The sequence below is a fragment of the Mugil cephalus genome, chromosome 15 (assembly GCF_022458985.1).
Source record: "Mugil cephalus isolate CIBA_MC_2020 chromosome 15, CIBA_Mcephalus_1.1, whole genome shotgun sequence".
Lineage (NCBI taxonomy): Eukaryota > Metazoa > Chordata > Actinopteri > Mugiliformes > Mugilidae > Mugil > Mugil cephalus.
The window spans coordinates 13470524-13497388 of record NC_061784.1 but is presented as its reverse complement, the minus strand read 5'-3'; the positions used below and the strand labels follow the sequence as shown (position 1 = coordinate 13497388).

General features: G+C 41.7%; 3 protein-coding genes across 4 annotated transcripts; all 3 read right to left on the bottom strand.

Annotated features, from left to right (window-relative positions):
- Window positions 1-1049: 1049 nt before the first annotated feature.
- ccdc169 (coiled-coil domain containing 169) lies at window positions 1050-7729 on the bottom strand. The gene is made up of 8 exons (XM_047608002.1): window positions 7596-7729; window positions 7399-7481; window positions 7102-7212; window positions 6520-6560; window positions 5463-5561; window positions 4989-5042; window positions 4537-4613; window positions 1050-3694 (listed from the first exon to the last, which is right to left on the bottom strand). The coding sequence occupies exons 1-8, from the start codon at window positions 7670-7672 to the stop codon at window positions 3526-3528; spliced, it is 711 nt and encodes a 236-aa protein (XP_047463958.1). The 5' UTR covers window positions 7673-7729; the 3' UTR covers window positions 1050-3525.
- Window positions 7730-7796: 67 nt separating this feature from the next.
- sparta (spartin a) lies at window positions 7797-14734 on the bottom strand. Of its 2 annotated transcripts, none has more exons than XM_047607999.1 (8): window positions 14535-14734; window positions 13181-13955; window positions 11660-11854; window positions 10832-10988; window positions 10450-10644; window positions 10094-10255; window positions 9797-9887; window positions 7797-8902 (listed from the first exon to the last, which is right to left on the bottom strand). In XM_047607999.1, the coding sequence occupies exons 2-8, from the start codon at window positions 13952-13954 to the stop codon at window positions 8638-8640; spliced, it is 1839 nt and encodes a 612-aa protein (XP_047463955.1). In that variant the 5' UTR covers window position 13955; window positions 14535-14734; the 3' UTR covers window positions 7797-8637. The 2 variants fall into 2 exon arrangements, with proteins under 2 accessions (XP_047463955.1, XP_047463956.1); XM_047608000.1 differs by lacking the exon at window positions 7797-8902 and adding an exon at window positions 9027-9628 and having other exon boundaries at window positions 14535-14733.
- Window positions 14735-14998: 264 nt separating this feature from the next.
- Window positions 14999-18322, bottom strand: ccna1 (cyclin A1). The gene is made up of 9 exons (XM_047608001.1): window positions 17973-18322; window positions 17003-17161; window positions 16667-16886; window positions 16465-16577; window positions 16161-16387; window positions 15868-16072; window positions 15670-15783; window positions 15441-15574; window positions 14999-15232 (listed from the first exon to the last, which is right to left on the bottom strand). Exons 1-9 carry the CDS (start codon window positions 17973-17975, stop codon window positions 15181-15183), a joined length of 1227 nt encoding a protein of 408 aa, XP_047463957.1. The 5' UTR covers window positions 17976-18322; the 3' UTR covers window positions 14999-15180.
- Between the last annotated feature and the right edge of the window lie 8543 nt (window positions 18323-26865).

The following is a 26865-nucleotide window of genomic DNA, read 5'->3' as shown; positions in this document are numbered from 1 at the left end:
TGAACCGATTTGATTCTCATTTCACATTTTTCACACGTTTGTGAATGAGAATAGTAAAAATAAAATCAGAGATAGAAACTGCTCGTATTTTGGTGCTGCGAGCTTCTTTACATCTGATTAAAACCGAGCTCAGAGCAGCTTTACGTTTAACCCACAAGAATATTTGCACGTGAGTCGTTACGTAACACTTACTCCACTGTAGCAACCCACACATCCACATTGTGAGCCACAAGTATGATTTTTTTTTTTTTACCTTCAGGTATTTTTTATGTCCTCTACGAAGACGCAACCGAAAGTACACATCTAAATGATTTTAACATATTTTTATCGAACTGCACGTTTTCTAAAGCAAAGACGGAGAGCTGAGAGATGGAGAGGATGCTGCTGTCTCATTAGCATATGCCTTCTTCTTCCCATGAGCTCTGAAGTTTGACTGCAGGAAGCAGTCTCTGATCATCCAGTTCCTCTGTGTGTGTGTGTGTGTGTGTGTGTGTTGCCCATTATTTATCTATAGCAGCGATGGTTGGAGCTGCAGAAAAACACATTGCTTTACACGTTGTGCATGTCACAGCTCCATTACACAGTCTTCTTCTTTGTTTGTATTAATATAATGTGAATGAGATTTTTGTCCAAAACGGTTAGATACAGTTTGTTACTGCCCCTTTTCCAGACTGCCTCCCTGAGCAGACCTACTTGCGTGACATGAATTCGTATAAATCCATCTGCTAGCGTGTGACACTGACAGAAAAATCATCCCCCCCCCCCCACACACACACACATACACAAATGTTGCTATTTTGGGTGAGAGAGACACACACGGGGACCCGGTGTGCGTCATAAACTAGAGGGATAACAAGGTGTTCCGAAATGAATCCTGAGGAAAGAGGGCACATGTGGGGGAGAGTGTCCTTAGGTCGGTGGAAGACAGATGGAGGGGAGGACGAGGACAGGGGACAGTCGTTGATGTGGTCTCATTTTCAAAAGAAAGGCTTGTCTGTTTCCTAGTGTAATCAAATAACAAAGGGAAACGTACAAATGAAACAAAGGAATACTCAGATTGAATGTGAGGTAAGTGCAAGCTTGTCAGAGAGCGCATATTTACTCCTCAAACGTGATTAGGCAATTTTCTGAGAATTAATTGACTTGTACTGAAAGAGATTGAGATTTCTGGCTTGTGTGACGAAGGCCATTAAAGTGTCAGACACACTGTGATTTATTTGGAAATGCAGCTTCTTGTTTAGAGAGCATTTAATGTCGTCTGGGCAGTTTTATGACCTACTATATGATCTACTTTCTCTCCTATGCTGTAAGTTAAAGAACTCCTCTCAAGGGCTTCACAGCTGCCACTTTTTTTTTTTTTTTTACTCAAAGTGCACATGTAAAAACACAGTTTACCACTTTTCTGCTAAGGCATCCCTGTGACATGAATAGCAATGAACACAGAGTCTGATTGGTGACTCACTCAGTGGCAAATCCCGTCTGGAATCTGTCGTAATTTCATGTACCAGGAGAGACATTCAAAAACCCACACACTCAGTCTGTTGACACATTCTAAGAGAAAAATACCTGGTCTATTGTGTCATTAATGACTTCATCTTTATGCTTTATGATTTTGATACAATTTCGAAAGACAGTATGGTGCACAAACACTGGAATGGCTGCAGAAAACTTGGTCATTCTTTCTCAGTTTCATGCATGCACAGCACACATGCACCAATAAGTCTTTTATAGACATACATAAGCACTTGTGTAAACAGGATATAGTTTGGAGTGTAAACACGATGTGAATACAGAAAGAGCAAACTATTTGAATTAGCACCGGAGAGAAGCAGCAGCACCGTGATTCATAGTGTTTTGACAGAAACTGTAGTGATTTGTCATTGTGTTTCACCTGTCAGAGGAAGACATCGAGGCGGCTACTGTGCATTTGTGTGATTCATGGGCTCGGTGCAGCGAGTTGTGCTAATAAAAAAAAAAAAAAACAGAGAAAAAGAGTGGCGAAAGAAGGCGAGAGGAAATCCTTGCTGCAAATGTGTTGACTCTTTTATATGGCAATATAGACTAGCTATCTTTAAATGGAGTCATTAATCTCATACTAACAACCTGTCACTGCAGCAGTCAGCCAACCACATCTAAAAGTCAATATCAACAAATTAACAAAAGCCTCCAGAAGGTAGAAAATTACAGTATTAAGATTTGGATTGATAGAGTCATCAGTTGTTTTTTGTAGTTGGCTAATTAACCGTTTTGGCCAATAAATAATGACTGCCGTCATACCATATTTGAGAAATTGCATCCAAAGTAGACACAAGCTTTTTTTTACAAGATGTGTCACTAATATATATATATATATATATATATATATATACTTCTTGAGTCTGTACTTCACGCTGTCTGCGCAAAGTACACAAAGCAGCTGGTAAGTGAGAGGTTTCATCACGTGAAAATATGGCTGCATGGAAACACTTTGAGAAGCTAGAAACGAAAATTAACTGGGGCCAAGTAGAACGAATTACTTTCCAAATGTCTGAGTGGAAAATGTGGGAGCCTCTGGCAGAGGAGCCTCTTCCAAACCAAGAAGAAATTTCCATTACAGCGCGCTGAAGGTGAACATTGAGTGTCACGCTGAAGAACAGCGTGGAAGTTCTCATGATTGTTGACAGCAGGGCTTGATCTTTGCCCTTTTAGCGAAAGGTCGGTTCCCGCATCACTGCTACACTGTGCTTTGCCATAAACTCACAGGAAGGTGATGCATAAATCACCATTCATTCAATTGTTCTTTGCCTTTAACCTTGTTTTTTCAAAGCCAGATTTTTGGTTACGATCCCTGAGCTAATTAAGATGACATCACTGTGAACAGATGAAGCTAAAAGAAGAGAATTAAATGATTAATCCATGCTGGTTTGGGTTATAACACAGTATCTTAGGTGCTGTTTCAGTTTTCCACAAACATTACAGCGCTTCTGGCAGTTTTCATGTTCACCTCATATGAATACAGCCTTCCTACACCCACGTCAGTAGGAAGCTGGTCAGTAGGAAGGCGGTCAGTAGGTGGGATGGGGGTGACTGCATGTTCTGTGGATGAACTACACACAGTGAGAGTAACGGACGTGGTGTTGATTACGTAATGCTAGACGTAGGAGGCGCTTTCAAAATAAATTAAAGGGACGTGAGAAATGTCAGACTCAGCAGGCTTTTGGCACATTAGTAGATGACCTCATTACGCACAGAGCTCGTAAAATCGCCCACTTTTAAACACTTCTCACCAGCTACTCAACCGTTCTAAAAAACACTTAGAATGCTGTATAAATGCAGGATTTTATAGTATTAAATTACAGTAATACTTGACATCAAGTGTAAAAAAAAACACTATTTGTGAAACTACACAGAAGCTGGATAATTTTCAATACAATGTTATCAGTGATTGAGAAAATGCGTAAGAATCTGATGGACATGGAAAATGTCATTCCATCTTTTTAAAATATGGGCAGTAACACCAGGTTTGGGTTACGTATTGTGTGTCAGTTATGGCTTTAGGATGGGTAACCTGTTTTCCCTCTGGCATTTCTTCTCTATTCTATCTGTTGCTGCTCCACCACCTCCTCCTCCTCCTTTCACACGTGCTCCTCCTCCATCTTCAACTTCTTTTTTTTTCTGGGAATTAGCCTTGGCCTTTCTGCTGGTCTGCTTCCCTCTAGGAGATAACACAGAGTACGGTATGATCGTACAGGAAACACAATTGAAAAATAAATAGCAGATAACAGATACACAATGCTTTCTTTTACACTGCTTCAGTAAGTTAAAGCTATAATGCTGTGCTTTTCCATGTAAACCTTTTACACACAACTTAATGTGAGTGTGCTAATCAGCACCAGGTAAATTCACAGTATATCAGGGTTTTAAATCTGGTGTCTGTGGTAATATTCCTGCTCTGGCAGCGGTGGATTTTACGTCAACCAGCAATGACTGAGTGCCAGAGCTGAAGAGTTGAGCGAAAATAGCAGCAGAGATGAAGTAGCCAACAGTTAAAAATGTAACTAAGGTTCTGTGGATTTACAGTTCCAGTCAGGAAGAATGACACACACAATCCAGGAAGCATCCAAGAAAAGAAACTCCATGCCCAGAGATAGGATTAAAGCGTAAACAAAAAGGGAAACAAATCAACAGCGAGGGCGAACACAGACAGTTATTGGTATGGGAGTTCCTTGTGGGACATCATACACTCTCACTGCCAGAAGTTTTAAATACCTGTGACTGTCAGTTGTTTGTATAAATAACAGTACAAGAAGGTATTCATTTACAGTCCAGCATGATTACTCTACTAGCTACAACTCAATAGTTTGCACATTCTCTGCAAAACAGAGACTGACCAAGACAAATCAGGTCACATGGGAATTCGGAGATGATATTTAATCAGCTTGTTTAATAGTAATATATAATATATAAAGACATTTATTAATGTATTTCATTTCATGGTTTCCCCACTGTTATGTTATTAGTTCTCCCTCAGTATTACACCTGTAGGTGTTAACTGACCTAACGTGTTTGCTCTCTGCTGCCCCCTGTGGCTGAGTGGAGTACTGTCTTCTTTGGGCTTCATGGGTTGCTGACAGCTGTGAAAGAAGACAACTGATGAGTAATTGCCATTTCAGCACCCCGATAAATTCATGCTGAGTTTAGCTACAAGTACATATAGGTGAGCCACGTTGTTGGACTGAGATGCAGCCCACTTTCAGCCCTGCAGAAAAGTGTTTTATTGCAACGTAAGGTAGAAAGTCCTTGACTCACTTTTTGACGGAACAGAAACTGCTCTCTTGTTATGTAACAAGAGGTTGAATGGATGGGAAATCATAACTAGGTCTGCGAGAGGGAGTCGGAGAGCAGATCTCTACATTTAATGCAGTGTACGTCATAAGAGCAATCGGTTGTCCTTTTGTAGTGCTGAACCAGTGCATACATTTATTTTGGATTCCATTCTGAATCCTTACCTTTGCTATTTCTGAAAGGTAAGCCCGCCGCTCGTCATTGGTTTTCAGAAAAGCCTGACATTTCAAAGAAACAGAAAGCCACATTGTCAAAATTATCCATTCATTGGCCAAGGTTCTGGCTGCCGCTAATCTGTCTGCTTGTGGGTATGATGTGTGTTTACGTGTTTGCGGTATGTGCATGTGCAAGTGTGTATTTCAGAAAGTCGCCACAGATTACAACAGGGATTACTGGCTGCCCCATGCAGCTTACTAAACCATAGTTCAACTAATATCTCACTGTTCGTTGAACAGAACAATAAACAACGAATGTAGGAGTAGAGTGCAGGTTAGGGACTTACATGGCATTAATGGCGGCTAAAAAACAAAGAATGCAATTTTCTGGAAAAACCTAAAGCGGCTGGAAAAAGACCAGCAGACACTATGATCCTCAACAAAATCCATCTCACTGTTCTCTGTTACATTTGAGACTCAGACCTTTCCCTCCTGCTTGGTTTGGAGGTGACAGTTCATCAGCTGACTCTGGAGGTCAGACTTCTCATCAGTCAGGAGCTTCAGACGTTGCCTCAGTGTCTCCTGTGGCAAAATGTTTCCATTAATTCCAAAAATTCAATATAAAGTACTGCTGATTTCAAACCGATTTGTACCTGAATTACACTGTGTCCTCCACTAGGATCATACATTAACAGAATAGTTAATGCAGAAAACAGTACAAAAATGGATGAGCCTCATACATTATTCAACAGACAAACAGACACATTAGTGCTGAAAGACTGTGAGGCTACGTGACATTTATAGCACAGAGCAGAGCGATAATGAGTTTTACTCGATTTGGAACTTGTACTTGTGCCCCAAAATAACCACCTGTATTCATCATTAATTAATTCAGTGTAGACATCAGTGTTTTCAGGGTTCAATACCAGTTTTGTAGAATCAGTTTGATGCTTTTGGACCAGATTTTGTGGAAAGTTGTATGATGCAGTTATGAGGAAACACATAAATGCGTGCAACCATTCTGTTTATTTACTAAAAGTGTATGTTATTTAAAGTATCGGTCATGAATTTAGGAGCTGAAAGAACACAGATGTTAACAAATGTATTAGATCGATACGCTTATCTTACAGATCTTACAGTCACCCCTTGGATACACTAATGAGCTTCTGTTAGCTCTGCCTTAAGGCACACAAATAATTAGACTGCACTGTACACACGTTCCATGTGTGGTGTGCATTCATGTGTGCTTGTGTGCTAAAGCATTGTAATTAGTGTGCATTACTCTCCGGTGGTTTGTAATCCCGTGATTACAGTGCTGCGGTTTATTCAGCTTGCATCAACGGGAGGAGGATGGAGAGCAGCTGGCATCGCAATCCTCTCCGTGCTGCCTGCACTCTCTGCTCATTCTGTGTCTCTAGCTCTCTCTGCTGGCGTGCTTCCGTCTTACTGTACATAAACTTCCAGCTCTCTGTTGCATCATCGTCTATTCAGTAAACTGCACAACATATCAGCTGCTGCTCAAAAACATGTTTGGACTCACTACTGTCATGTCATCGTAAGATCGGATAGAGGCCAGTCGATCTGTGAAAAAAACAAAAGCATATGTGAGCATCGTGTGAGAGGACTGAAATACATGCTTCGTTGTGATAAGTGAATATATTGCGGTCAATGTTTTGTTTTTGTTACACAAACACAAATAAGTGAGAGGGTTATGGGGCAGTGCATTCAAGGGATGTTGGTAATCTTCAACAACCCACATATGTGTGCAAAAACAGAAGATGTCCAAATTTGATAATACAATTAATAATATATATATTTTTTTTTTACACAGTATGCATAGATAATATACAGGCAGAAGCCTGTCCTCAACAATCCTCTTGTTCCTTCTTTCAAATAGTTTTTTAGCTTTTTGCAACCATCCATTAGCTGCTTCATGCAGTAGCAGAATTTAAAAGTATTACTGTATGTATCACTGATATACTGTGTACTGATGTACTGCAATGACACTGCTCTCTGTGCAAAGAAAGTATAACAATGAAAGTGAAATTTTTTTTTTTTATTCAAGCTGACAGGTTTCAGTAAAACTCCCAGATCAAACTGTTTAAAAAGCGTGGAAACGTACCCGCAGGGTTTCCTCGTATAGCATCCAGTCTCTCATGAATGAGTGAGATCTGCCTTTTCAGCTGTCCATTTAGCTCTACCTGTGTTTCATACCTCGTCTTCCACTCATTACCTGATTGAGCAGAATTGACAGAGGAAACTGTGACACTATATTCCTGATTATGGAAGGACACGTCAAAAAAGTTGCTGGGCTAAGCTAAGCCTTGTTAAATCTCGGTAAACTTGTCTGAAACAATATTCTAAAAAAAAAAAAAAAAAAAAAAAAAAACTTTATCATGCAGTGCGATTTTAAACTCACCTTCCCCATCAACACTGTTCAGTCTTTCTTGTAGCTCACACATGGTACTACGCAGGTCAGACACTGACTCTTCAAGCATTTCTCTACAACCAAGAGCCAGAAGATGCTAATGCCTTTTTTTTTCTTTCAGCAGATAACATTTACACCCACGTTAGAAACAAAACAAAAGGTAATAAAATTGCTTCAGACAAACTCACTTCATCTCCTTTTCTTGTTCGAACTCTGCCCGGAGTCGTGTCAAATCGTATTTGCTGTAGTCACTATCTTTAGTCATGTTTCTGGGGAAAAAATAGCAAACTAGCTTTGACTGAAAAAAAGTTTGTCGGTCGTGGTTTCCATGGAGAGCGCTTGTTTCCGGTTCAGAAGCGCGGCCACGAAATGCGCGTACCTCGGAGGCAGTAGGGAGAGCCACGAAGGCCAAAATTTAATTTTTCAGAAAAGAGCAACGCAATATATATACATATAGACATGCCATCTTCACACTACTTTAAAAATAATGGCCTACATTTAATAGTAGATTGCAAATAAAGTCCGTAGTTAGAAATGACAGTAATGACTCTGTATGTTGCATCTTCTTTACCAACAGGTCTTTTATGTAATTTTAGGCAGCAATCGAATGAAGGTCATTTCATACTTAATAGTGCCTGAAAATTAACTCCCTCTGCCGAGTTCCTAATTTTCTGCATTCAAAGTTAATGGTGTGCAAGTGGCACATGATTTATTGCTACACTTAAAGCATTTCAAATTACTAAAAGGAAACAGCATACTTGGCAAATCAGAACCTACAGTAAACGCACACACTCACCAGACAGAGTAGCATTGTATATTCATGATACTTTCTTCTTCCTTCCTCCAAAAAGCCTTTGTAAACCTCACATATAAAACAACCCTTCAATTAATAGTTAGAGAGCCTAGTTAAAATGTTTTACATTGCTATACATATTTATCTTGGTTCTCAAATGTAAGTCTAGGACTATAGCTTTAACCGCTGTACTGGTATATATATTACTTTTGTGATATACATTTAGAATACATATAATGACAAACATTACAATAAACACAAAAACAAATAGTGTATACAATTGTAACAAAAAAAATGTAAAGGAAACATTGTGCTATAAATAACAGAAACTAAAAATGAAAACAACAGAAAAGTGAATGGCTTATTTTGTTGTATTAAGAGGAAATGGCCTATTAAGTTGAAAGGGTTCAAAGAAAAGCATATAATTTGATACAAATCTATTTTTTCTTTTCTTCCTCCTCTTTTGCCTGCACATCCTTCCCCTCAGCCTTTGTTTGATGTTCTCGTTTCTGCGCCTCCGTCCCTCCTTCAGTTTCTGCTGGCTGTCCATCTTTGCTTTTGCACAAGGTCTTGGCTGTCTGCTTGCCTGTTGTCTTGAAGAAGGCCTTAATTCCCAGATTGTCAAAGTTGTACGCAGCCACGCCGATGTTGACCACTGACTGGAGAGCGGTGTCTGTGGCTTGGCTTGCATCATCACCGTACCTTCACCACAAATGTTTTAACGGAGGTGGGGACGAGCGGTGGAGTGCAAGAAAATAAATGAGGATGTGACACTGAATTGAAAGGCTGGAGCAATTCACATCAAGACACGGCACGGAAAACTCAGTCATCACTCAGTTTGCAGAGGTTTATTAGTAACAAATTAGGAAAAGTGGCTACAAATAGTATGAAAAGCAAGAGCATCACCACCCAGCACATTTAGCTGCAGTTAACGAGGACAGAAAGACACACACAAGGTTTTGATAGCATCTACACAGAAGTCGTAGCATAAGCAGAGCAGGCCGATCAGGCATAACGGTATGCATGGTCAGTGTATGTGTACACAGGATGCATTTAGGCAAATACTGAGTATTTTCAAAGCTCTCAGGGTCCAATCACAGGATAACACAGAGGTAAATAGACTTGGAGCAGAAAAACATTTGCCATTTCACAGCCTGTGTAGAGAAGGCCTTGAACCATAAGGAGTTAGGAAAGAACTCAAAATACATACTTTTATGTTGGACATTGATCCATAACCAAAAGTCAGTTTCATGAAGACCATTCTTCATTAGGTTTGTCTTGAATGCTCTATCTGACTTGGTTGGGGTTAGTCAGAGAGTGAAAAGTATTGAGCAGGGTCAGTTGGTAGTGCACAAGCTTTTTGCCTTAACTTCCCCATGCAGTCACATGTTGCCGGACCTTTTTAAAAGATTCTCTAAGCCCCTAAATCTGAAAGGAAACAGGTGTGAAAACAGGTCAGTGCACCAACATACCAAGAAGAAAGTAGGCAAGAAGTAACCATAGTAACCATACCGAAACAGGCTGCGCAGAAGATAATTATGATCCCAAAACATAAATCAATTACATATAGTAAAAGTGCAAAACAGCTGAACTTACTTGTACTTCACCGTTGTGACAGTCTCTGAACACACACTTTTACCAACAAGCTTGGCTCCAGTCTCCAGACTAGACCAAACTGTGGAGAAGCCTGATTTGGGAATACATTTTAAAAAATGTTTTAAAAAATGTAAAAGGTTTCCAAAAAAGAGACCTGGATCACACATTACAATTCAAACATACAGAATTCAAAAAATATACAAACGGAAGCGATGATTTGAGATTCATGTCAGACAATGCACAAAGACATATGGGATAATTTAACCTCGTGCTTACGTCCTAAGGTTTAGTGCATACCTTGTATACTGCTAGCAGCTACAAACTTGGCACCTTCGAAGTTGGAAGCTTGGCCATCTTGGCTCTTCTTCATAGACTCTGGGACCAGCTTAGCGCCATGTTTCTTCACATGGGGCGCCACCTTATCTGCAACATGTCCCGCCACCGTGCTCACTCCATTCACTATGAGCACGTAAGTTTATACAGAAAAAAATAAAAACGGATACATACCTACATTAGTATGCAGGACACACAGCATGCACTTCAGCAAATAAAAACCATCAGGATTTCAAAGTTTAGATGAAGCCAAAAACAACAACAACAACAAAAAAACTACTGCCAGTTGGATGATTTCCCAGAATGCTTCAAGTACTTACCCAAATACTGGGTGACTCGAACAGCACCCCCCGTGGCCTGTTTAGCCGCCTGCAGACCTTTGGTGACACGGGGGTTGACGTCTGAAGGAGTTTCCTCAGGCGTGATGTGGTCCCGGATCTTTGCTGCTCCTTTGTGAATGACCCGGCCAGTGGCCTCTGCTCCCTTGGCAAACGACTGACTCAGTCGCACAGCTCCTACAGCGGTTTATATTTTGCGTATTTATAATGTAAATAAGACATATTGTATGAACATTTGGTTGAACAACATTTTCCTCTAAGGACTGAATCCTGTGCAGGAGAGATTGATGCAATGGTAAACAGCACCCACTAGTGGTCTGTTTTGTAGAAAGGCAGACACCTAATGTATACAGTATAAAAATACCTGACAAGATTCCTTGCGCCATCTTCTCACTCCATCCAGGAAGTAGTAGTTTTTCCTTATCGTCTGTTGCCAAAGTCAATCCAGTTTGCTCATTTAAAGGACCAAGGGGAATTTTTGTACTTAAGTTGATGGCATCTGACTCTGACCCGTCTGGACCCTGTCAAAGAATCCATTAAGTGAGTGATATAATAAACTTATTACAATGAGGACATACAGTAACATGCTTTCAGAATGATTGTATGCCCAAACAGCATAAAGCATCTCAGACTGTTTTTATCACATGACACTAAAAGCTGTTGTGTTCTTCCTGAAAGTTAAAAGGTAGAAACCTGGCACATACCTTGAACATACTGTCTAAAAGCACTAGTGCATCCAGTTGGTTCAATCACAAAATGAGTTTTTATTCTTAAAATGGCGCCATGGATCTTTTTTTCTCAGGCAGCATCATTTTACAAACAAGTCCAATGACACCAACAAGTTGCACAGCTCATTTACTCCTAAGAGGGGGTTGTGTCAAATCAAGAATAGCACATGTCTGCAACGATACTGATGTAGCTGTTATTTCAGAGAGAACTTGATTCAGTTTTGCAGCCAGACTAAGTGACAAGCCGGGGGGGAATATAGAGATAATTGTAAGTGAATGGCATTGCCCCCTGCTGGCCTTTACAAAGAATACTGGTTTGAGGACAACATTAGAATCACTTTTCAGACCTAAAGGAGATGACCAGTCCGGTTGTATTATCAGCCAACACCAACTATTGTTTATCTTCAACCATCACACCCTACGTGGTCCTTTGTAAAACGTTCGAACCAAAAGTAAAGACTGACCTGGATCCTAAGTTCAGTAAGCTGCGATATTACGTCCTGAAACGTCTCTCGGGTAGCAGGAGGCAGTTCGGAGGACAGCACTATCCCTGCGTAGGAGCCTGGTGCCTCTGCCAAGGAGTCAGGGAACATGAAGATCCCGGAGTTAGCCAGCAGCACCGGGGTGTCAGCTGTCAAAGGGTACAGCCAGTCACACACCTTGAAAACACAAAGACACAAAAATGAGAAGTTCGGGAATGGTACCCAGGTCAGGATTTTTATCAACCATGTACTGATCACCTGTAGCTGGTTTAAATTATAACCTGTGTGACATACAGCACAGTCCACATCCACTGTCTTCAGTCATAACCTGGGATCTTAGAAAGAGGCCTTTCATAAATGTGTGAGTTAAAAATAATCACATATTCAGTACCAGCTTCATTGTAAGAAGGTTTGTACTGAGACCCGAGGGTTTGGTCGGCCTGTTTGTCGTTTACAAAAGATGCCCCGTGCGCACAACAAGCCCCATTTCTTTAGAACTCTCTCGAAGACACGCGTCCAGACACATGTCAGCCATCCCCACAGACACAATACAGACACAGAGTCGACGCTGCATCGTGAGGCTGGTATGCAGCCTGACAGACTGACCCCGGAGAGGGGGGCAGGACACTGAGCGGCATCACAACAGAAGAGCGGAGTCATCTGTTAATGGGACCATTGTCTTTCTGGGAAACAAAGCAGGGCCAGAACACAGGAGAGCAGCCCACCAGCCTGCTCTGGTCATGGGTTTCAGTGTGGTACACAGAACGGCATAATACACACTTTGTAGAGGTGCCAGCTTAGATTTAGACTTTATATTGACTCAGTGCAAAAATCATTCTAAATAACAAGCTGTTAGAGAAGCCTAAAAGAGTCACATCCAGTGTTAAAGTGGATAAACCATAACATACAGATGCGATTAAGCAACTGACGTCCTTGTCTTTAGAATACACGTAAAGCAAAGAGTATAATGATCCAACTAAGGCCAGATGCAACAAGATAAAGAAGAAATTTTAAAAGAAATTATAAATGAACTTAAAAAGGTAAATTATTTGAATAGATGACTGACTGAAAATGAAATATGTGACTATTATCTTATAGTTTAAAGACAGACGAGAGGATTTCATTATTTTCCTTTTATACCATTGAATACTACTAAAGAAGTATTTTAAAATTAAATGTTTGTGTTTCAGTCAGTACTTTGTGAGGTTATATACACAACTAATGCCTAGAAAACCACAGTTGGAGTTTCAAAGGTGACATACTGAAGCAGTTAACATATCCCTCGTTTAGCATTCAGTTTTGACGTTTTTTAAAATTAGCTGTGTTGACAAGGGATGCATTGTATGAGGATACCAGCAAAAGGCGTCACAAAAGGTACTTGTGACTCATACTTAATTATGGTTTCCCCTTGAGTCACACCTACTTACATCTAGGACACACGCCCAACAGAAATGTTTTGCTGACACACACATACACCTGTGCAGGTGTATTACGTTTACTCACATGTAAAAATGCTGAGGGTCTTCCCGGTGTGGAATCCTTGTGCTGACCATTCAGCGCTATTAAGCGAAGGTAGCCTGGGTTGGACAGCGAGCTGACTTGTCCACTCGGTGCCACGAAGAACAGCTGCACCCCAGAGGGGATGAAAAGCAACAGGGTCCCGTCTCTCGCCGCCGCTGCTCCAGCCGGACCATAAGCCAGGCTGCGGTGGCCGTCTGTGGGCTGTGGGGTGTACACTGGAGGCTGCTCCCCTGAGTCGGCCATGGCTAAAGTCGCTGGGGCTGCTGCAGGGAGTGTGTGTGTGTCCGGAAAAGCGGGAGCAGCAGGACTGACAGGGGCTGCGTTGGGGGCTGGGGTTGTGTTCTGGGGGGCAGCAGGTATGGTGGGGTAGAGATGATGGAGGGTGCTGTGTGGCGGCTGAGTGTCAACTGTCAAATTTGGATAAAGATTTGGGGGAAGGTCCCTCAACAATAAACCCCTCTGTTCTCCCGTTGTCGGCTGAGACCTTTCCAGATCAGAAAGGTGGGTGGTGACGGTCCTCAAAGTGTCCCTCATCTTCTGCTGAAGCTGCCTAGCCGTGTCCCAGGACGGTCCCTTATGCCTCTCGCCCCCGGTCGGAACCTCCAACCCCTGAGTAAGGTGCATTCGACCCTTCTTGTAATACACCAAGGCCTCGGCTCTTTTCTCAGCCTCTTCAGCTGCAAGACCACGACTCAGGGAATGAAACGCCAACTCATACTGGTCCTTGATGAGTAGCAGTTCAGCCGGATCAGCCATACTGAGGACCGGCAGGAACACAGAGACAAGAAGCAGTAAAATATATGTATATAAAAAATAAATAATAAACTAATACTAAACCTTGATTTATGGCTATAGTTTGTTTTCGGTCTAATAGTTTCTTATACTAATTGAACTGAAAAGAAAAGGGGCTGTTCTCTATAACAGTAGGAACAACAAAACCAATTGGAACAATGAAAGAATGGAGCATACAGTACCTTCCACCGAGATAAGTAGAAAAGGAAATATAATTCTCGGCTTAAGCAGGGTATTCTGAGGACGTACCTCCAGGAATAATGAGTTAATGTGAGAAAAATCTCAATAATGTGTTGTTGTTGCCAGCTATGAAAGGTTTAGTGACAGGAGGCAACAAAGCAGGTTTTACCTGAACAACCACACCCGTGCCGGAGCTTTTAGCTGAGGAAAGACTTACACTTAAAGATACATTAAAATGTTTTTGTTTTTTTTTAAAAAAACTGCTAAAGAACCAAATGTATGAAACTGTCTGTTAGTTTTCCGGACATCCCTGCCTACCTCCCTGTCCGCCCACTAGGAAATAGGAAGTTTAAACTTGGTTTACCTTGACAGCCGAACTCTGATATCCCGGGAGAGAGGAAACAAACTAACAACAAAATAGAGCTTTCAGAAAATCCGCGTGTATCCGTTTTCAGGAGTTCTTCTGTTTAAAATAATAATAATAATAAAAAAATAAATATCCCAGCAGCCTGTTAAACTAACTCAGTAGTTTAATCTGGCGCTGCACGAGCCGCGATGTACGAGCGTCAAAACAAACCGAGCGAGCAGAGCGACTTCCGGTCAAGACTTTGACAATAAAACCCGCGGCCCGCTTGTTGCAATAATTAATGTCAATTTAAATAACAACGCTTTAGTCAGAATCAAGAGACGCGTAAAAGGACAGGAAGATCTTTTTTTCCGGGGGGAAAAATATTAGTCTCAATACTATGTTTGCAGATGAGACAAATATGAACGAACAAACAAAACAAATCAAACACAAGGTATTATTCAAAGCAGTATATTTATATTTATATATATATCAACACATTTGGATTGGCTCCAAATATTTGTTTTGTAGGTCACTGCACTTGCATAAACTAGATAAGACATATTATATATCTAAGTGGACATGACATGAATAGGATTGTCACGAAATTCAGTGCAGTGTTTGTTCCAATTCTAATTATGTAGAATTCATTCATAGCAGTGATTCATTGGAAAGGCAGAACAGCAGGTGGCGTGACCCTTGAAGCATGACAATACCTGTAAAAGGAGAGACAAGACTTATATTTAGAGATGCAAAATTATATCCTGGGTGCACTAATAGCACAACCGACTGCAAAGTTGTCTCAATATATACATACTATAATATATATAATATATATATAATATATAATATATATATATATATATATATATATATACACACACATATATATATATATAAAACAAACTATATGCCATGCCTTACTTTGAACTTTTGTATTTTTCTCTAATGGCCTGTTGTGGGTAGCTCTCTGCACTGAGGTGCAATTTATGTAGGTCGATGAGGCACGGCACTATTTCATCCACAGTATACCCAGTAAAGGCATTTAAGGTGTCAGGCTAAAAGATAAAAAGATTTAGATACTACAATCTCTGTAATTTATTGAGAAACTCCCAGAAGAAATGAACAACAGCACCACTCCAGACACACCTACCCAGAGGGATCTGTTAATCGTGTATGTGGCTAGGCAATAAGCTGCAGCTGCTACTATAGACGGTTTGTAATGCAGGAATGGATCCATTTCCAGCAGGCTTAATTCTGATAAATACTGGAAGGAGATACATACAGTAAGGATATTAATCACATAGGCACCGAATGTATACGTGAAAGCTGACTGACTGAATTCACTCACAAAGGCAAGGTTCTCCGTGTTGGCGCCGACAGGCTTGATGGACATAAAAAGTCGAAGGAACTGGTTCGTGGTGGGAGCTGCCATCTTGAAGTCCAGCACCTTGAGAAAAATCTGTTCCATCCGAACCAGCTGCCTTTTAGTGTACGTGCTGTCCGTGATGTACACAAACTCATTCAGGTCAGGGGGTGAGATCTCTTCATACTTTCTACAAGGTGACACATTAGATGACATCTCAACCTTAAGGTCAGGACAGGAGCACGGCCAAACGTTCAGAAACACAAATGCATTCTCACGCAGCGATCAGTAAGGCAGCTGTGCCGACCAGCTGGAGCTTGCTCCGTTTCATGTGGACCGTGCAGGACAGGAAGCGGTCCAAGTAGTTGACGGCAAGGTACAGAGTTTCAGAATTAAGCCTGTACTCTTGGATGACTTCGACTAGCCAGTCCAGCAGAATGACTCGCATGTCACTGGTGATCTCTGGATGGTTTTCTAAGTAGCCTGGACTTGCCCTGAACCGGATCTAACATCAGAAACTAAATCAGCTAACATAGCAAGCTAAGGAACAACGCAACTCTCACAGTAAACAAATCATCTCACTTCACTGTCCCTCAAGTGCTGGTGAATAGTTTCTGCATACTCCACACAAAGCACGGCCTCTGACATCAGAGATTCATCTGGTTCAGACTGCATGGAAGCGTCCTGGCATGAGCCTGTAAGAGTGAACAATCATAAAGGCATGAAAAATGAAATGAAAAACGAAAGGTGTAGCATGTTTGGTGTTTTCACAGGACAAACTCACTTGCACTCAGCTCCAGCAGGAGTCTTGTGTCTTCCTTTTGCGGGGCGTCGTTTTCAGGGTCGAAGCAATAACTGTCTAAGACCACTTCGTGCCCAGAAGCTGCAAGGACAACTTCACAAGCCTCTTCAACGCACACGTCATAGCTGGAACTGGAAGGACAGCCAATATAGTTGAGATGAGAGCTGTCCGAGACTGAACTGTGTTTGGAAAACTGGCTTCCCTGAGGAGAGGAAGACGAGACGGCATGATTGTGACTTTGGGCTGAAATTTGAAGGCGCCGTCAAGGGAGAGTGACTGAAAATCAATAAACTCTGTTGCTCTCCCTCTCTCACTTACCTGGCTGAAGGACTGACCACGCCACTCATTTTCTGACAAGACACCGAGCGCCGTCCGCTGTTTGCTCCTCTGGACCTGCAGTGCGTCTGTTTTGCCTGAAGACTGAATGTTTTCTTTTCTGCTGTGACTGCCACAAAGGGCATTCGTGGTGAAGTTCATCTTAACAAAGGAGAAAGTATACAAGTGAACAAGGTCCTATATGACTGAGGCAACAAAACAGAAACACAAAAATAAACAACTGGCAAAATATTGGATGACGTTAACTGTTGGGATCTAAAAACTATTAATTAAACAGAAAGAAAACGACTCGTAACAATATATATGTGTATCGTTGAAAAGGACAGGACTAGTCAATGTGAAAAAAATATAATAGATCTTAAAAAAATGTTGAAAATGAGTTGTTCACAGGTTGATGAATCCTTTCAGCTTTGCACATAAAGACAAAAAACAGCAAACAGGAATGAGTCAGTTTTTAGACATTAGGCATGGGACCAAAGTTTGTACAATCGTGTTAATGTTCTGTTGGATATTTGACCCTCACTGTACAGAGCAATGTTTGTACAATCATAATTTAAGGCGTGTATTGCACAAACATTGACAGTGGCCTTTCCTTAGATGAACTATCCAGTAAATAAACTCTAAATAAAATATATAAACTATATTCTGGTTTATTCAAGCAGGAAATTTGAGTAGATGATTACTGATGTTTAAAAGAAACAGATAACAGGAAAGTTTTTATATAACTTGAGGGAATCTCCAGTAAACACACTGGGCTATCTACAAGTGAGTCCAGTAGCCCAAACTATACACAGGTCGCATTGCCATGGTTACAAGAATTAATCACAGGGCATCAATCACAGACACAAACTGAGACAAACGAGTAGAAACACGGAAATCAAGCAGCAAATAGGGCGCATCGCTACACTAATCACCATTATGTTTTTTAAAAAGATCCCGAATTTAAACTCACCATAATCAAGATCCACGTATCTCAACAGGGTGGAAGCGAAAACGTGGACATTCTACTGCAGATTCAACCGGATGAAACAGTCCCCTAAACTTTGCGAATTGGCTCAAACAGCGACTCCTTGCTGCATTCAAGTGCAGATTCCTGTAAGCGGGATGTGTGTTTTTTTTGTTTGTTTGTTTTTTTTGGGGTTTTTTTGCCGTGGTGAAAGTCGGTACTTCGGGAGTTGAGCCGATCAGCTGTTGCCTCCGGGTTCTTTGTCCAATCGCGTGCCAGAACGCAACCGCTGACTGTCGACGTCATGGGTCACCTTTAAATTGAGGAGGCCTCTTTTTGCCAATGGCGCCCATGGCTGACCCTGTTATTTCCCTTATTATTTGTAGATCCTCCTCATGTTAAATTGTTGCAAAACGCAAAGTGAAGTAGTAAACTTACACTGCACAAAACATTAAGTACGCTAGTGAAACCTAATGTACTATAATATAACTGCCGTGCACTAAATTTCTAAAGATGTGCTGGACCATTTTCTTTTCTTCTTCTTCTTCTTTTTTCAGCTATACTTTGTCTTGAACAAAGCAACACAATGTTAGCGACTCCCCTTTGTGTTAATGAGGATTTCTTGGGAGTAGGGGTTGGCAAGTTTAGAGAATGGAGAGCAGAAAGTTGGAGAATACACACAATCATAGGCTGGTCCATTGTTGGTGGTGACACCGTTGATTATAGCGAGTCACGTGGTGGTGGAGACAGATGGTGCGCCCATAAAGAACCCATAGCACGTCTAAACAGAGAAAGTAGAGGAGAAGACATTTCTGTTAAACGCAGTTGGACTCATTAGAATAAACTAAACTAACTCTGAAGAGGATGTGCTCATTGTGCCAAAAGAATTGTGAGCAGATAAGAGAGATAAGACAATACAAGAATTTGGTGAACCACCTTCTGATCAGTACAGCTAAAGTCAAACAGATGGTGGTGGATTTCCGGAGATCCAGGCCCCAGGCCAGTAACCATTAATGGGGAGTGTGCAGAGCTGGTTCAGATGCAAGTGGACCATAAACTGGGCTGGTAGGCTAACATAGAATAAGTACAGGTCTAGTATAGCCGTCCCTATTTCCTCAGGAGGCTAAGGTCACTCAATATCTGTCAGAAGCTGCTGGACACGCTTGTCTCATCTTATCCTCACTGGGGTCGCGGAGGGGGGCTGCTGGAGTCTGTCCCAGCTGTCATCAGGCAAGAGGCGTGGTACACCCTGGACATGCTGCCAGTCTATCACAGGACTAACACAGAGACAAACAACCATTCACACTCACATGCACACCTACGGCCAATTTAGAATAGCCTAGAATAGCCTAACGAACACCCAACGAGCAACCCTACGTGGGAGGAAACCACGGTAGCCATGCAGACACAGGGAGAACATGCAAACACCACACAGAAAGGCTCAAGTCGGATTCAGAACTAACTACCACTCCACTATCTATCTAATTTAATTTAATCAAATCAAATCCATGGTATTTATTTGCAGCTGGAGCTGTGGTTCTTTTAAGGTTTCAGTACAACTCATCTCTATAATGACCGATCTTAAACCTTAAAATCTAACCATGAAACCGTTTTCTGAAACGACTGCCGCCGCCGCCTTGTATTTTTATATGTCAGCCCTATCTGGTTCACATATCTAGAGCACAGCCACTGTTTGTTTCCCGTTCTCCATCACTGGGAAACAATTTAAGATTCATATCTGAGATTTGTGTTAGAAGCTCTTATCAAAGCCACGCTGACTGTTGTTTATCATAGATTTCACTGGAATTTATTCATGCTTCCCTTTAAGCACTTTGGTGCAGTTTCTGCTTCGCCTACTTTTTTAACTCAAAAAGTTGGGAGAGACAGATGAGATTAATACCTTCCTGTCAGCTTTATCTACAGAGAGTGCTCTGTTCAGTGTATCTGCCACAGTTGTTTGCCATTTCTGGTGCTTCTGCTGCCGAAGCTATTTGGTGGCAAATCTGTGGAGTGACATACAATCCTGTCTTAACACTGTTTAAATTTCATTTGAAGGGGAAACACATAGCCAGAGTCCCAGCTGCTCCAGCTGTATAAAAACATCTTATTTAAACAGGGAAATCACCTTTGTGCCTTTTTTCACCCCATAGTTCAATAATTTAATACATTATAAGAAGTAGCTCTAAGCTGTAAGTAGATGGCCCAGTGAAACCGAATGCTTTGTAATATAACAGTCCTGGACAAAATCTTAGGTTTGTGAAGGATAGGTTCACTATTTGTTTAAAATAACTGAGAGAGCTGTTGACTTTGTTTGCAGTACTAGTATTCTGTTGCACCGACGCATGTTCATGTTATTCTGACAGCCCTATTTTAACTTCTGTATTTGATTCGTTGCACTTTAGCAGCACCACAAACTGAACTACATCCTCAAAAAGGATCATACAGTTGAATTACCTCCTTTCTCACACTGTTTCACCATGAACTCAAACCTGAAAGCTAAAATTTAGCGCAGAGCTGTTATACTCCACTGCATGAACATTCCTAAGGGTGATTGCATTTTCTACATTGTCCACAAGATGGCAGGATTCCTCTTCAGTAATGACGCCACTTGAAATATAATAAGTTTAAATAAAATCTGAGTTTAACACAGACATTGTGACCCAGCTTTACGTAATGTTAAACACCCTTGAACTCTCGAACTCTTAATGAATATGTTTCTCACGTCCAGCCACTACATTACGTATGTTCAAATGAAGCCGGGGGACATTTCTATTATGATTCTTTATATTATTATTAATGTGTCTCAGCATTGGTGAGAACTACTGTCAGGCTACGGAGGCAAACGAGTAAATGGGGGAGGACCAGGAACTTTAACTGCAGCTTGTCATGCTGCTGCTGCTGCTGCTACCACTACTGAGCAGCTCCACTGGTGCAGCTGCAGATTAAGGATCCCAGTTTGCAAACTTCTGGACACAAGACTGCCTCCTGTACCTTCAGCCAGCCATCACCTCTAATACTCTCCTAGCAGCCACACTGAACGGAAAGCTCCCTCACTGTGTGTGCACATGCTTTTACCGGGTATATTTACCGTCCTCTTTTAACCATTTTTCTTTCCTCACCTGGTTGGATTCGAAGATTGATAAATAATCATCTCAATGCAGGAAACCATAAATCACTGTCGGAAGATGGTTGATTATAGTTTTTTTTTTTTTTTTTTTGCCAGATTGAAACATAACACTTGCATTCATGTTTGATTATTTGCTGGCAAAAGCTATCCACATGTCACAACAACGGGGATAGCATTGCCATCTATCTTCTTCTGCTACTATGTCAGAGACCTGATGGAAACATACTTGCTCTGTGTAATGTTACTGGCAGCATCCATCACATCTATTGATAATGTGATAAAATAATGCACTACTAAGTTGCATGTACTGTCTGTATGATGTACAACGTAAAATATGCATAATGTGTATATAAATTGAAATCAACACATAAAAATGAACTCGATCATCATCTGAGAAGGTGAAACAGATATCGGTTCAAGTTGGCTAAGTAAAAACACAAAAGCAGAAGGATGAATAAAGGCAGGTTACAGCGAAGGACAGGAGTAATTTTCTGTCTGACAGATAAGATGCATTGGAACTTTGTCTTACCAAAGACCGGATGAAATATCCTCAGCTATTTGGTCCAGTAGAGATGGGATGGATAAGGCGGCCCGCTGTGGCTATTTTCTACTGTCAGAATAAAATCGATATGTGGTCGCAGTGTGCTGAGAGCAGGGACTGCACAAACACACACTCAGACAGACCCAAAAAAAAACTGAAAAAAAAAAAAAAAACATGGCACCTGCTCAGGGGACACAAGTGTCTCTGTTTCCTACTCTCTTTTTATCTCTTTCTCATTTCCTTTCCGTCCTGAAGCAGATGCAGATTGCCCATGACAGATAGTGCTGGGCTGCTGCCATTTCATTAGCGTGATGTATTGCAGATGACAGGCTCGGGCCAGACGTACTGTGGGTTTCAGCATCACCTATAAAATACTGCGGCATCTAGGGGAAGCATAGGCGAAGATGGACACATCTCATCTCTCATCCAGTGGGCGTTAGTCGGGGGGTTGTTGGGAGGGATCACAGCCGAGATTGTTCCTTTTTTTTTTCTGAGTTCAAAAAGAGAAGAAACAGTGAAACTGGATACTGATCTGGGGGATAAGGAGAAGAAAAAGGAACCAGAATCTTTGAGGCTGAACAGACATTTTCCCGTTTCTTACGTTGAGCAGGAATGAAAAAAAAAGAAAAAAAAAACTGTCCTGATGCAATCCAAAATGTATGAATATAAGTGACACTGTTTTGTAATGTTTGTTCATTAACCTCTTTCTGTTTTTCTCCCAGAATCCTCCACTCCTCCGCCTCATCATCATCATTAGGGAGTAATTATCCAGGCTGGTTAGCAAATGCTTTTAGAAACACAAAATGAAAGCTCACAGCTTTCGCACACACACGCACACCATGATAAAACAATTAATTTAATTGGCTGCAAGTTTTATTGGCAGCTCAGTTCGAGAGGCTGCCTTTAACGAACCGGAGTCTCATATCTCTGTTGTCCAGATATGTTCATCTATGCGTGTGTGAGAGGGAAGACAAAATACTGAGAAGGCTACATGATATTGAAGGATATGAAGGATATTTTAACTCGTCATTGTCAACACTACTAATGACAAGATGTCAATTACCCAGGCACCCCGTAGGAACAACTAAAAAAAAAAAAAAAACAAAAAAAAAAACATGAAGAACAGCACAAGGTGTTGACCTGGCCTCCAAAATTACTAGATCCCAAACTGATCAAGTATCTGGGTAATGATCCACAGAGGCCCCTCCCCCTCAACCCACAGGACCCCCACTGATCAGAGGAAGACGCCCTCAGAAGGCCCATGATCATTGTTAGAAGGTGGTCATAATGTTATGCCTGATCATTGCACAAGAACAGGGAGAGTCTCATGTTACCAACAAGTTCCCTCAAATAAGCAGTGATGACAAAAACATGTAAAGTTATTGATCATCAGATCGATGCTGCCGCCTGTCTCTCATGTGAAGGTCAGAATTTCACTTGAAGGACTTTTTCTTGACGCGCGTAATGAGAAAGTTAGGCAGGAATCTCTTCCATTAAAAGGCTCATCACGGGCAGAGAGCCAGTGGCATTAAAAGGAAATGAGCTCCGAGTGGAGAGGTGTCTCGTTGTCTGTTCCTTCTAACGGTGGAATAATTAGTGCGGCAGGCACACGCGCAGACACACAAACACACGGCTCCATCTGTAACCGCAGGGCAACGCTTTATGGAACATCACAGAGCGACACAATAGTGGTTCGGTGAAACTTTAGTCATTTACTTGTAATTCGTCGAAAGGCAGACGTTGGGGAAGTCGACCATTTTATCCGCGCCGAAGGAAAAGTAAACCGAGTAATTGCTCCGAATGAAGAAGTGCTGCATTCTGTGCTCCTCGATACCTTCTGTGTTTGACTCATCGAACCTCTTCCAGTCTGAGCTATGCAACATATGAATTATAAATGCCAGAGTAAGACAGCATGGGGTTCTTTTTTTTTCTTTTTTTTTAAGAAATTTGCAATTTAAAGGGCACAAATCTTTTTGGCGCTCTAAATTATTCATGTATTCAAATGAATCTGACTTTGAGGACATTCTTTTTCCTTTCTTCTCCTCTTTCATGAATTTAGAGTGTACCCTTCAAGGACTACAGGGCAGGATTGCCAAGCCTATTAATGGTAAAGGTGTCGGTTGAGGATCTGCTGCTGGGCTTCATGCTCACACGTGTTTTTGTGTGTTTTTTTTTTTATTTTTTTTTTTATCGGTTTTCCACATTTGTGTGTGCGTGCATTTTCAAGGCGCTCATTCTTATTCGGGACGAGTGCTCACCCATCAGGCTGCTGTACCGTGTGAGCATATGTGTCACTGTTATGCCTCAGATTGCCCGCTCCGCTCTGTTTTCTCAGATCTGCGGAGATCCTTCTGATTGACGTGCCACTGTCGTGAGAGGGGTGAGCTGGAGCGAGCCGCGTATTTATTGACCGGTGTCTTCGAAGCCTTCTGCGCGTCCTGGAAACAAAGACAAACTGCGTTTTAATTGTCTGTGCCGCCTTCGAGAGGGAATCAAAGTCAAATTCTGCTCTTATAAGCTGTGCTCTCAGCAGGGTGCTCAGAATACCACATCTAAAATTCACATAACTTTGAACATATCTGCAACTAATAAGAGATACTTTCCCGTGACATGTCTCAGAGTTTAAACTAATGTTCACGTGGGACAAAAATAGTCCCCAAGTAAGCCCCCCACCCCAACGACTGCTGCGAGCCTCCCCCTCATTAGCATGCAGGGCAGACACCAGTGTCCTCACAAGGGCAGCGCTAGGATGGCACGGAGTCAGAACAGCCTGGAAATATCAGGGAATGACATGGAATCTGTGGCTACTTCTTTGCCCTCTGGGGCTAGTGACAAAAGCCAGCTGAGGCCAAAGCGCTTATCTCCATCCTTCAGTCCTCTCTCACAGAAGAATGCTAGAGTTTGCACACAGTCTGCACACAAACTGCTTTAATTAGCTTTTCTAAACAAGCTCCTACTTTAGGAAAAATGAGATTCACTGTGCATGTGTGCGCGTGTGCAGCGATTCCCCGTGATAGGTCTGGAAAAGCCTTCCAGAGTGTGATGGAGCAGATGAGGTCAGGGGAAATAATTATTAGAATAATTAAACGATGTGCTACGTTCCTTTTCTTGTGTCTGTCCTTGGTTTCTCCCTGAACGCAGTCAACACCAGCGAAACTGCCTACGGCGCTTCATTTAAATATTTATCAGCATGTTTTTTTTTTTTTACTCTTGAGGGACTGGGATTAAGAAAATATTCACAAACGGATATGAGCACATCCGATGAAACTGAGGCCTCTTCACATGGCTGTCAAATTCCTGTCTGAAGTGCACAAGACTACCAGCTGCGCGGTGTCAGCGAACGCCGAATCTGGACGTGAAATAAAGTCATCTCTCGTCTCCGTTCTCCTTGGCTGCCATTCCCCTCTGGTTGCCCGTGTCAGCAGACAGATGGCAGAAGACAGAGGCATCTGCGGTAGAGGAGGCGCCTTTTCCTCCTCGCAGATCAGGAACAGGTGTCATCTGTCGCGCAATTAACACCTTCATGAATACCATTAGGTCGCTAACAAGCTCATATGAGATTCAGAGTCATGCACACAATTTATTTAAGATCAGATGCATTTGGAGGGTTCTCAGGACGAGCACTCCTGCGCTGTTCGAGTGTTGCACTTTAAAGCTGACCCAAATTGCAGAGCATTTCTGGACCGAAAGTAATTTCCGTCAAAGAGCTAATCATTTCAAGTGTTCAGTTAAATACTGGAACTTCTAATAGTTGCTGGTGCTGTTGGATTTATCGCAGTTTTATGCATGACAATGGCCGTCTGTCCAGCAGACAGTTCTATTTTTTTCCCCCCAGTAAAATAATCTATAATCAGTACGGATCATGTGGTGATCCGTCACCTAAAGTCATTGTCACCTCAAATTTTAATTACTACTTTGGCAAGTGACCAAACAACAGCAAACATAATCACATCATCCATCAAACCCACCTCTTAAGAGTGAGATGTGCATACTCACCTTTACCTATATGATTTGTTACATTTTTTTGGATGGGCCCTTCATATCAATTTATGGAGCTGATCTTCTTCCGCCACGTTGCACCACCACAATCGGAACCTATGAGGATGACGGCCAGTGTTTCAGTCCTTCTAATGTAGTCAGCCGATATTCAGGTTGCAGATGACGGGTTATCCAGACTAGGACTGTCTTTTTCTGTGCGCTGGTCATTGTTCAAATCCAACTAACGCCTTGAGATGCAAGACAGGAGTTGGACATGAGAGACAATGTTTGCAACCCGACAATTTATACTCAGGTAAACAATTATTTAGACAATTTACTTCAATGCAAAGGTCCCAAAAAAGTATTGGTAATTACTACTTAGATTACAACAACAGAACAACAGTTCTTCATTTCCAATGAAGTAAGGAAGCCACTAACATAAGAGGTGAAACTTGGATGACAGCAAACCCAGAGATGGCCATTCATATTTTCACATTTAAATATCTACCACTGTACATTTGCACCTGGAAAGGAGAAGGATTTTAGTTTGTTGCAATATCCAACGTGACCACTAGAGGTCTCTAAATCCTCAACGCGAGTCCTTTAAACATGATAAACTGTAATGATGAACTCAATCAACGTTGTGCTTCATATTAAAGTGCTCACATCGTCATTCTGAACATGTTACGCTGACATTGACATTCAACTCAAGGCACCGCTGGGCCTCAACCGCACAGAACTACCGAGGTCAGGCTGGAAGACCCAAAACCAGACACAGACCAGGAAGCAGATGAGAATATTAACGATGACAAATGACCGAGGCTTAAAGCCAGGAAGGCAGACAGACAGGCACAGGCAGCGTGCAGGAACGAACTGGTAGCGACTGGAACATAATATATCGAAGGCAGCCAGGAGTGAGAGAAAATGGGCTGGTAGAAGAGGGAAATGGTAACAGGCCTGTCGGAAGGTGCAGGTTATCGGGTGGTTGGAAAGTGCAAGCAACTATTCAAGCAACGAGTCTATTTCCCAGGAATGCATCTGCCTGGGGAAGAGAACAGCAGAAGGCAGAGATCATGACAGCATCTAGTCCGGATTAAATCTGTCAAACTGCGGAAGCATGTTTCAAAATCTGTGCTAATAAATCCGAGCCGCTTCACGTCACAAGCGGAGAGTGAGAAAATGTCATCCGATGTTTTTTTTTTTACTCTAGGGAGACAGTTTGAGAATAGAGCCATCTGTATTTTGTAAGTAAA